Below are 12,102 nucleotides of genomic sequence, written 5' to 3'. Positions count from 1 at the left end.
CCTAACATTTTCTTTACACTGGCACCATGCCAGGCATTGTGCCCCATGTTTGATGTTTATCATCTCATTTGATCCAATTGATAACTCCCTGTAAATGACTAGTAACTTACAAAAGGAAGATGTATCCTTCTCAGTGCATCATCTCAGTAGTATCTTTGCCTGCAGTATGCAATCTCAATTTAATCACAAAAGAACAGACAAATGATTTTTAAATAACTGAGCAGCACTTTTCAGATATGTTGATGTCATAAGCCACAAATAAAGACTGAGGAACTAGGGGCGCCTGGCTGGTTCAGTGGGTTAAAGCCTCTGCCTTCAGCTCAGGTCATGATCCCAGGGTCCTAGGATCGAGCCCCGCATCAGGCTCTCTGCTCAGCAGGGAGCCTGCTTCCCTTCCTTTCTCTCTGCCTGCCTCTCTGCCTACCTGTGATCTCTGTCAATTAAATAAATAAAATATTTTTTAAAAAAAGACTGAGGAACTATTACAGATTGGAGGAGATTAACAAAGCATGACAACTGAATTCAATGTATAATCTCATTTTGGGTTCTGAACCGGGAAAAATCACTACAAAGGACAATATTCATAAAAATAACAAATTTAAATATGTACTATAGATTAGATGACAGTATTTGAAAATTTGAAATTTCTTGGCCTAGATAAATGTACTGTGCTTATAAGAGAATGCCCTTGTTCTTGGAAAATACACACTTAAGTATTTAAGGGGCATGGTATCTCCAACTTGCTCCCAAATGGTTCAGGACAAAAATACCCACCCCAACATATACACAGAATGATAAAATAAATGAAGTAGATTGGATAAAATATAAACACTTGTAGGTTTGAATTAATATCAAAACAAAATTTATAAAAAAATGAGATTGTTACTACTACTATCCTATACTACAGATGAAGAAAGTGAGAATCAGAAATCTAAGTAATTTATACAATTAGTAAGAGGCAGAATCTGAATTCAAACCAAGAGTTACTGACTCCAAAGTCCATACTCTTAACTATTGGGCTATATTGTCTCAAGTTAGCAATTTTGTTCTGTTTTGAGAACAAAGTGGATACTTTTGAATCAGTGTTTTCTTAAGATTTTATTTATTTATTTGAAAGAGAAAGAGAAGGAGAGTGAGCATAAGTGGGGGAACCGGCAAAGGGGGAAGGACAAGCAGACTCCCTAATGAGTGCAGAGCCCCAATGCATGGTTAGATGCAGGGCTCGATCCCAGGACCCTGAGATCATGACCCGAGCCAAAGGCAGAGGCTTTAACCCATTGAACCACCCAGGCACCCCAAGACTAGTTATGGTGCTGAGACAATGGAATGTCCACATGCAAAAAAAAATGAAGTTGAGCCCCCTACAACATACCATATACAACCATTTACTCAAAATGGATTAAAGACCTAAATGTAAGAGCTAAGATTATAAAACTCTGAGAAGAAAACAGGGAAAATCTTTCTTAAACTTGGATTGGGCAATCTCCTTAGATCTGGCAGCCAAAACACAAAGAAAAGAAAAATAGACAAAGAGGACTTCATCAGTGCAAAGGACAATTTTGGGGTGCCTGGGTGGCTCAGTCAGTTGAGTGTCTGGCTCTTGATTTCGGCTCAGGTCACAGTCTCAGGGTCCTGGGATCCAGCCCCATGCAGGACTCCACACTCAGCAGGGAGTCTTCTTGTCCCTCTCCCCTGCCCTTCCCCCTGCTCTTGACCTCTCTCTCTCTCAAATGAATAAATAAAATCTTTCAAAAAATGACAATATTAAGAGAGTGAAAAGATAATCCACAGTGTGGGAGAAAAATATTTGCAAGTCATATATCTCATAAATCACTTAGATCCAGAATGCATAGTGAACTCTTACAATTCAATAATGAAAAGATAAATAACACAATTTAAAAATTGGCAGAGGATTTGAGTAGACGTTTCTCTTAAGAAGATATGGAAATGGCCAATAAACACATAAAAAGATGCTTAACATCATTAGTCATGAGGGAAATGCAAATCGAAACCACAGTGAACTACCACTTCACACACACAAAGATGGCATCAATCAGAAAGACAGTAACAAGTATGGGTAAAGATATGGAGAAATTGGAACCCTTGTGTATTGCTGGTGGGAAAATAAAATGATGCAGCCCTGATAGAAAACAGTCTGGCAGTTAATCAAATGGTTAAACATAAAGTTACTACCTAACCCAGCAGTTCTACTCCTAAGTATATACCCAACAGCATTGGAAACACAAGCCCACCCAAAAGCCTGTGCATGAATGTTTACAGCAGCATTATTTATAACAGCCAAACATTGAAATAACCCAAATATTTGTCAACTGATGGATGGATAAGCAAAATGTGATAGATCCATATCATGGAATATTAATTGACCATAAGAAGGAATGAAATACTGGGGCACCTGGGTGGCTCACTTGGTTAAGCATCTGACTCTTGATTTTGGCTCAGGTCATGATCTCAGGGGTCCTGGGATTGGGCCCTGCATTGGGCTGTGCACTCAGAGGGGCAGATTTGAGGATTTTTGCTGGGGGATTTCTTTCCCTCCCCCTCTATCCCTCCCTCAGCTCACATACTCTCTCTCTAAAACAAATAAATAAATTTTTTTAAAGAATAAAGTGTGGATTTTATGGTATATGAGTTATATATCAAAAAGGTGTTTTTCTTTTTTAAGACAACATCTAAATTCCTACTCAGGAATTGCTTTAGGCTTTTTTTCACTTCCCCATGCCTCACTCCTACCTTCCCTGTCCACTCCACCATCTCTGATTTGCACTTTTTCATTCTTATTTTCCAGCTTCCCTGTTGAATTCAAAGAGACCCAGGATTTGGACATCGCATTTGCAATTGTTTCAGCAATGGACACATAACCTATACCAGGCCAGCTAGTACCAATAAGACTCAACTTAGGGACCCCTGCTGCTCTATCAGGGAAGGGAATGCCTTTGTTGGATTAGGTATGGTGGGACAGAAGGTACCGGGCGTTTCTTCTAAGAGTTGGAAAATGGAAACCAACCCCCAGGAATTACCTCTGATGGCTTCCAGTAAAACAATCTGCAGTCTGCATTAAGCCATGAATTGGCTCTACCTCTCCCATTTAAGCTTACAGCGAATTATAGATTGCCTGTTTTGTTTAAACCAACTTGGGTCTTTTTATGTATTTATGTTTGGTCACTTGCAATGAAAGAATCCTAAATGAAACAAGCTGTTTCCCAGGACTCCCAACCCTATCAGGACACAATTTGAAATCTTTCCCCTCACAGGAATCTGCTTGGTAGGCCCTTCCCATCAAAGGAGGGATAGGTTCCCACTTGTCGAAGGAGGGATATGAGATATTTCCAATACCATGACACATGTAAATGCAGGCTCTCGTGTAACCCACAAATGAAAGGGCTTCCAACAGTTGTTCCTCTTTATCTGGAAAGCTCGAATGAAAGTGTTACCACTTTTTTTTTTTGTACAATGCAGATGTATGGGACTGGAATCAGGAGTTACTCTCTTCCTATCCAGAAGCCAGAGAGGTTTATTACCAGTAAGCGGGGGGGAGTGAGAGGGCAAAGAGTGTGAAGGGCTCAATAAGGTGGAGAAAGGATAAATAATTAGGTTGGCTTTGGATAAGCGAGTAGAATCCGCACACAAGGACCATCATTAGCTGTCCGTGAGAGTCAACCAAGAGAGTGTCTGCAAAGAGGTGACTTGAGGTTTGGAAATATGCAGAAGTCCAGTGAAGGTAGGTCACCTCAGAGAAACCAAAATGAAATGTGACAGTAATTAAATAACCCGAAGCCTAAGTATACTTATACTCTTGGCACATCGCAGTGGCATTAAATGCATGTTGAGTAAGTAAGTGGATCTATATGAACAAAAGGGTCAACACATCAGAGGGAAATCTAAGGAATCTCAAAAAGGCAGTCGTCATCCCGATGTAGTCCGGGGGGACAGGGTATCTTATGTAGATAGAAACATAGTTAGGAACATGAATATGGATATGGTTAGAGGCGGTCGAGATATAGACAGAGACCTGGCTCTGTGTGTTTGATTACTGTACACCCACCACTGGGCTACAGACCTCCTCACAGTGCCGGGGCCTGACCTTCGACTCTATAGCAGTTGAACAAGGTAAATTTCACTTACGGTGGCCTCCTGGCAGCCAGCTAGCTGGCTCTCATCTAGTGATAACCTCTGAATTTGTCATGCACTGAACTGGCCTTGGCATTGCAACTCCTTTAAACTATGTATCAAGCAGTGAGAAGGCTGACCGCTGCATCAGGAAAAATGTTGGAAAAATAGAAACCATGCTGGCTAATCAGTGTATGTCATTTTTGGCTCTGCGATTCCTCTTTCTACAGTCTTAACATGGGGGTGCTCGAAGGAGGATTGGGTGAGAACATCATCCATGCAAAAATAATTCTAGGCCCTTTGTGGCCCCCCAAGAGAAGGTCCAGAGGGCCCTCCCTCATCTCCCCTGGGCATACTGCATTCACATAGGCACTGCAGCATCCCCTGTTCTAGATAAAAAACAAGTTCCAGATTAAAAAAAAAAAAAAAAACAAGTTTTCCATTTCTAACCCTAGTAGGTCAATGCCAGTCCTTGCGTTGCTCTTTTGTGTGGTTATACTTTCTTATCAAAGGAAAGCACAAGGACCTCATTGAGCTCTCTGTGTCAGTCATAACTAGAGAAAGGGAGTTTGAGCCCTCCTTCATTTATTCTTTTTTTCTCCTTTTTTGATCAAAAAGTCAACAAAAAATGTTTGCTCAGAGAGAAAGGATATTATGTAAATAATTAGCCCATTCCAAGATTATGTCGCACATATATATAGTACAATAGAGAGCTGAGAAGGGGACCAGAATCTGCGGCAGGACTGGAGAGTTTACAACTTGGAGACGTAGGAATTCTCTCTGTAGTTCTGCTTCTCTAGAATGCCTGCCGAATGGGTTGGACGGGCTAATGGAATGATGCCCTCAGCCCAGATCTAGACTCTCAACTGAGGAAGAATCAGAAATTGGTGAAAGAAGAACAGAATCTCTTCATCGATTGATAGAGGCTGTGTTCCCAAATTAGGTAGACTCTCTGGGTCACTGGCACAGGAACCAGCTCCTCGCCGTGGGACCAAAAAGACAGACCTTGTGGAGAAACCTCAGTAAAGCATTTCTAGGATATTCTGGTAAGAGTCTGCTCAGACCAGTGCCCCGGGGAAGCCTGGCCAGGCTGACTTTGATGATGCTTTCTTTCTCTGCTTTTATAGGATCAACTATAGCCTTTTCACCTACGGTTCAGTCTCCTGAGGCTGTCCGAAGCACTAAAAGGTAACAACAATACTGAATTCCATACCTGAGCCGTTAACCCATGTCTCTATATCTCTTAGGTGCAAATGGGGATATTTATCCAAATCTCTTTGTGTTGTTGTTGGTGTTGTCATTGTTGTTGTCTTGCCAGAATTGTCCTCTGCTCCATAGAAGACAGTGCTGATCCAGAAGGCTGCTGAAGACCCATAATTGGGTCATCCTTCGGTATTTTGAGGACATCCCAAGTCACCATACGAGGAGCCATAGATCAGTAAGCCAGCCGCTAATGAGAACAGGCGTCTGACATCCCTGCTTTGTCCATGGCCTCCTAGACCTGCATTGTCCCTAAATTGTTTCAGGTATCCTTGGGGTCTCAGTTTCAGCCCCCAGCCCTGATGCCCGATACCCTTCTTCAAGAAAAGACTTTTGGCTAGCTTTGACTAATCTTACATGTGCCTTGTGGATTACTTCTGTTCTCTCTGCTCCAGGTAAACACACTACCCGATCCCAAAACAAAAGCATGGAAAATTTGGAGGGGGGAAGAAACATGGAAAAGGACACTTTAACTCATGTGGAGGCTGCGGCGACCCAGGCAAGCGACACGGACTCGGGCACAGCAGCAGGACCGGCAACAGCTCCACCTGATGTTCAAACTCCACTTGAGGGCGCAAGTAGTGGGGTGAATGTGGGGCAGGAAAGCCCGGGGCCAGGAGAGAATGAGGAGATGGAAAATATGTCTGTTCTTATTTCGAATCTGAGTGCCGAGGCCGATGGCCAACGCCCAGAGGCGAGTCCGGTTGATGCTACAGTGCAGAGGCCTAACACCTTGGGAAATGCAGGGAGGAAAGGCAGCCGGAAAGGGAGGAATAGAAAGCAAACTAAGATTGTGTATCTCCCCTGGCCTCTGACGCTCCAGACTCGGGCATCTTCGGCAGCCCCGGTTCTGCGCCGGTCTCATGTCCTGGGGGCTTTGGCATCTGCTGTTCCCAGAGACAGCGAGGTAGGTGAAGACAGGGAGCAAGGGGAGGATGAGGGGAGTGAGAACACATCGACTCTCGCTGAGCCTCAGGAGGAATTTGCTGATGCCATATGGCCAGCAGCAAGTGCAGTCCAGCCCTCTCTTGTGGCACCTCTGGCGGCAGACGAGGGGTTAAACCCAAGGCAGAAAAATAACCGGAAAGGGAGAAATAAAAAGAACAAGAAGATCATGGCTAGCCCTTGGCCCCTGACAGTACACGCTTGGGCATCGTACACAAACCTAGCTCAGGCATATTCAGCTTTGGCAAGGGATGAATCACTCGCTGAAAAGGGAGTTGATGGGGGTCATCCAAGCCAGGGTCCGGAAGGTGAGGCACGTAAAGTGCCAGCTAAGACTCCTTACCAGAGTACACTGGAGGAGGCCCCAGACTCAGCTGAGGATCTGCAGCAGGGCTCGTGGGAGAAGAGGGAGTCCCTCTCTGCGGACAGCATGGGAAATAGAAGGACGAGCAGACGTGCAGACAGCAAGAGAAAGGAGAAGGGTGTCTTGGCTTGTCCTTGGCCTCTGACAGTACAAGCCTGGGCCTCGTTCAGAGCAGCAGATGAGGTTCAGACTCATCTCCAGGGCCGGTCTTCTGCTGCAAGTAGGCGGATGGATGTGGGGCAGAAAAAGCAGATTCAGCCGGAGACTGGTGAGGAGGAAATAAAGTCCACTCCTCCCGTGAGCAAGGCAGAGCAAGCTCTGGAACCCAGGCAGGGTTGGAGAAGCACTGAGAGATGCCAGGGGGATCAGGACTTCTGGGAATGCACAGTGAGGAATTTCGCTAGGCCAACTGACCGTTGCTATTGTGGGGAGCGCTGCTCAAAAGAGCAGAGGGAGGCTTTGACCTTGACCAAAGCCCACACCCACATCAGTACTTCAGTGATGGGAATGCGGGGACCAGAGAGGGAGAGGGCTGAAACTCAGGCAGTCTGGATGAGCAAATGGGGAGGTTTTTGAGATGCAGAGGAAAAAAGAAAGGGACCTAAGGGACCTAAAGAGCACTTTGGGTCCTGGAAGGACCACCGTCTACATCTGTTGGGAGAAAGCTGTTTAAAATGCTATATCAAGGCTCACTACCCAGCTGGTAAATTTTTCCATGGCATGGTAGCATCGCAATTATTCTCTGGATGCGTGATTTCTCTCTGAAATAAGTTTTAGGTTGCTAGAGAACTGGCATAACTTCAGGGAAGCAGAAATGTTTTTTCTCTATCTTCTTTCCTGTAACATTCTCAACATTGCTGGGAGAGGTGTTTCCTATGGCTGATAAGCGGTGTTAGAGTTTAGAGGGTAAGCCAGTGACAGAATGTGTATTGGATCCTGAGGATACTTCTCTTGACTAGAAGGTAGTATTGAATATTGCATATTAGATTGTAAACTGACTTGATGATTGCATTTAGTTCTAAGACCGGCCATTTTACCATTGCTAAGAGCACAGGCTAAGAGGGCAGATCCCAAAGCCTGGGATCAAGGCCCAGCTTTGCCACTGGTTACCCGTGTTCCTCTCAGCAAGTCACTCTTTCCTTCTGGGCCCCAGTCTATCCCTTGGGATAATAATAGCAGGGGCTTTGTAGATTGAATGATTAAATGATTTAAGACATGCGAAGCACTTAGACTAGTACATGGCATATGATAAGCCCTCAGACACTAATCACCTAGGATTGATTTAACTTTCAGTACTAAATGTCATGCAAGGGTCTGGCACTGTGGTATTATGTATTTTGAAAGTTATACGAATGTCAGTGAGTGTGGGAGGCAGAAGACGATGCCTCCATTTGCAATGATGGTAACAGAGCCTTAAAGCCATGGGGCCAAACGCTCCTTAAGAGGGAAAAGCAGACAAGAAAATGGCAGCTACCATTCTGAGGTGGCAACCGCGGCAGGACAGCGTGCAACAAGACAGGCCAGCTGAGAACACGCTCCTGCTTTAAGAGTCGTCACCGCGGGATGGTGGGAGCCTGCACGGGCGATGCTTTCCGGCCTCCTAATTCTTTTCTGTAACATCCAACTGCCTACATCGCCATGTCGTCAGCAAATAGTCCAAACTCACGAAGGAGGGCCACAAGGACAAGGAGGTTTCCCCTCCCTGGACTTGGAGGAGTCAGCCGACAACAACGTGGGGGCTGCTTCGGGGACTCCCAGGCCCGCAGCTGCTGCAAGACAGCTCCAGGCACCTTGCACTGGGGCTGAGCAAGACACAGACAGCTCCGCCCACCGGCCACCTGGAAGGAGGGAGGGATTCCATTTTTCACCAGCAACCTGTGGGAACAGAGGAGGGAGCTTACTGTGCTGCTGTCACCCACCCTCGCCTGATGTGGCCGCGACTGTGCTGCTCTGGCCTGATCCCCTCGCTACCACCCGCCACGTTGGTTGCGAGTTCACCTGGGAGCTTGGCTGGACAGTGCAGCTGGGCATAGGCTGAGAGTCGAGAGTAGACTATAAATAAAGACTGCATTTGCCTGACATATTTCCTGTGTCATGTTAATTTTGGGGGATACTTCAAGGGCAACAGCAGACAGCCAAGAAGAGTCTTGCTGTTGTGTTGGGGAGAAGCTCAACTGGTCCTGTGGCTGTCCTTAAAAAAGGGAACAGCCAGGAGGAACAAGGGTGGCCTGAGCAGTCCCCGGGGAACTGGTCTACCTTCACAAAGATTCTGTGACAGCGTCGCTCACCATGGGGATAAGCCTTTTAAACTGAGGTCTCCGGATGCAACACCTTATTTCTGCCTGTTTCGAAATAAAACCCTTCTGCCTACTTTTCTTCCCTAAGAAGACTTCCCATTTCCAGCCCTGACTCCCATGTGCCCTAATAGGAACCCTGCCCAGGGATGCATGTTTTTTCTGCACCTGAACCAAAGCTTCGTACTCTGCTGCTTCAGGGGCTCAGGGAAGTTTGGTGGTAGGAAGTATTCCTGTGGGAAATACATTGTTCTAGAACTCAGGCAGCCACTTGGGGGTCACTTCCTGTATAAGTGAAGTGGGCTGGGTGCCCAAGGGACTATCCTTTCATCTCACAGCTAGGTAAAGAAATTGTTGGACATCGTTCATTTCCTGTAAAATAAACGGGCTCCCTGGGGTGGGGAGTAGGGGAGCCCCGTGAAACACAATGGCTATTTCGTGGCATTTGCTTTAACTGACAATCCTGAAGTATCCAGAGTTTATATAGTCCTTAGCTCCCAAGAAGTTCTCAGTGTTCCTTGATATCAAAACATGCTGTCCTGGGGCACCTGGTGGCTCAGTGGGTAGAGCCTGCGACTCCCTGTCTCAGGGTCATGAGTTTGAGTCCCATGGTGGGGTATAGAAATTACTTAAATAAAATAAAATAAAGGGGCGCCTGGGTGGCTCAGTCAGTTAAGCTTCTCCCTTCAGCTCAGGTCATGATCCCAGGGCCCTGGGATCGAGCCCCACATCAGGCTCCCTGCTTGGTGGGGAGTCTGCTTCTCTCTCTGCCTCTTCCCCCCTCCCCTGGCTTGTGTGCGCTCTCTCTCTCTCTCTCAAGTAAATAAATAAAACCCTTAAAAATAAAATAAAATCTTTTTTAAAAAACCCATGCTGTCCTTAGTATATGAACATGACATTAGTGATCCATTAGCAGGAAGATGGCCTTTGGAGTGGTTTGCCACTAGGGATGAGGCTACACCCAATCTTTAAGTCTCATTCCTTGTGACGGAGGGCAGATATTTTCCATCCAGGACTGGGCCTCAGAAGGGAGCAAAGCTAATTGAACCACAAAGTCCCGTCCCCAGTCCCCAAGCCCTAACCACCTCAGCTCACCAACCGGAAGTGCTTCTGTCTCTCAGGACTGTTAAGTTTTTCGATTCTTCACGTGACCCCAGGAACCTGGGCTCTGGAGTCTATCTGAACTCAAATCCTGACTATTCTTACTAACTTGGGTAAATTACTTAATCTTTCCATGCCTGGATTTCTTCATCTGTAAAATGAAACCAACAATAGTGCTTATGTCTTAAGATTGTTGTGAGGACTTTTTAAAAATATTTCATTTATTTATTTGAGAGAGAGAGAGAAAGCAAGTGAGCACAAGTGAGGTGGGGGGGGAGAAAGAGAAGCCGACTCTCCACTGAGCAGAGAGCCCAAAGACGTGGGGTTCGATGCCAGGACCCCGAGATTATGACCTGAGCCAAAGGCAGATGTTTAACTGACTGAGCCACGCAGGTGCCCCCAAGCCTGTTGTGAGGATTAAAAGACAAAATATGTGTCAAGTGTCCGGAATAATGCTTGACGTGTATTTAAGTATTTATGTTGGCTACTACTGTTATTCATTCTTCTCCAATGATGAAAGCAGGAGGGTATACATTTTGCCCTGCGGACTTTGTTTGCCCTACACCCACCCCAGTGCCAAGCTCGTCTCCACCTTCATTTGGTTGTCAAACTAGATTCCTTGACAATCATACAATGCCCAGCCCCAGCCCTCACCCCTTGCCCATCCTGACAATAATACTCAAGTGCTTTTGGCAGATGCAGGCTTAATGCCCAGAGTGTGTTTTTAACCCAGAGATAAAAAAGCCAGAATAAAAGGTCTGGGAGGGGCGCCTGGGTGGCTCAGTGGGTTAAAGCCTCTGCCTTCGGCTCAGGTCATGGTCCCAGGGTCCTGGGATTGAGCCCCACATCGGGCTCTCTGCTCAGCAGGGAGCCTGCTTCCTCTCTCTCTCTCTCTGCCTGCCTCTCTGCCTACTTGTGATCTCTGTCAAATAAATAAATAAAATCTTAAAAAAAAAAAAAAAGGTCTGGGAGGTATCTTAGAAGACATTCCTGGTTAAAAAAATGAGAAAGAGCCACATCTATCAATTACCCCAAAATATGCTGGATACTGTAAGAATGTCTATACGTTTGTTTATCTACCTATGTACCTATTCCTCATTTCAGCAGGGTGCTGGGCCCTCAAAGAGTTTCCCATCTAGCAAAAGTTTTCAAACATTTTTTTTTTTCTTTTTAAATACAACAACGGGGGCACCTGGGTGGCTCAGTGGGTTAAAGCCTCTGTCTTTGGCTCAGGTCATGATCCCAGGTTCCTGGGATCGAGCCCCACATCAGGCTCCCTGCTCGGCGGGGAGCCTGCTTCCTTCTCTCTCTCTCTGCCTGCCTCTCTGCCTACTTGTGATCTCTGTGTCAAATAAATAAATAAAATCTTTGAAAAAATGCAAAAACAGGACAAAATATTGCAGGACCCCATGCATATGAGGCACCCAGAGTAGTCAAATATATAGAGACAGAAAGTAATGAGTTGCCTGGGTGGCTCAGTCACTTAAGCGGCTGCCTTCGGCTCACGTCATGATCCAGGGGTGCTGGGATCGAGCCCCACAACGGTCTCCCTGCTTCGTGAGGAGCCTGCTTCTCCCTTTCCCTCTGCTGCTGCTCCCCATGCTTGTGCTTTCCCTCTCTGTGTCAAATAAAAACAAACAAACAAACAAACAAAAGAGAAAGTAAAATACTGACATCCAGGCACTGGGAATGTAAGGATGGAGAGATTGTGTTTAACAGATACAGAATTTCTTTTTTTTTAATTTTCTAAAATTTATATATTTGACAGGAAGAGATAGAAAGAGAGGGAACACAAGTAGGGGAAGAGGGGAGGGACAAGAACACTCCCTGCTGAACAGGGAACCCAATGTGGGACTCCATCCCAGGACCCTGGGATCATGATTGGAGCCAAAGGCAGATGCCCGAGGACTGAGCCACCCAGGCACCCCCAATACAGAATTTCCATTGGGGATAATATAAAAGTTTTGGAACTATACAGTGGTGATGGTTGCCCAACATGATTATACTTAA

The 12,102-nt window shown here is 45.7% G+C and overlaps 1 protein-coding gene across 2 annotated transcripts; it reads left to right on the top strand.

Moving 5' to 3' along the window:
• The first annotated feature begins 5,024 nt into the window (after positions 1-5,024).
• Positions 5,025-8,357, top strand: LOC125091929 (uncharacterized). 2 transcript variants are annotated; one of them, XM_047716076.1, is made up of 4 exons: positions 5,025-5,174; positions 5,256-5,316; positions 5,467-5,654; positions 5,784-8,357. In XM_047716076.1, exon 4 carries the CDS (start codon positions 5,816-5,818, stop codon positions 7,271-7,273), a length of 1,458 nt encoding a protein of 485 aa, XP_047572032.1. In that variant the 5' UTR covers positions 5,025-5,174; positions 5,256-5,316; positions 5,467-5,654; positions 5,784-5,815; the 3' UTR covers positions 7,274-8,357. The 2 variants fall into 2 exon arrangements, with proteins under 2 accessions (XP_047572032.1, XP_047572031.1); XM_047716075.1 differs by having other exon boundaries at positions 5,447-5,654.
• Positions 8,358-12,102: the final 3,745 nt, after the last annotated feature.

Source organism: Lutra lutra, chromosome X (genome assembly GCF_902655055.1).
Source record: "Lutra lutra chromosome X, mLutLut1.2, whole genome shotgun sequence".
NCBI classification, from domain to species: domain Eukaryota; kingdom Metazoa; phylum Chordata; class Mammalia; order Carnivora; family Mustelidae; genus Lutra; species Lutra lutra.
This window is presented reverse-complemented; position numbering and strand designations above follow the sequence as displayed.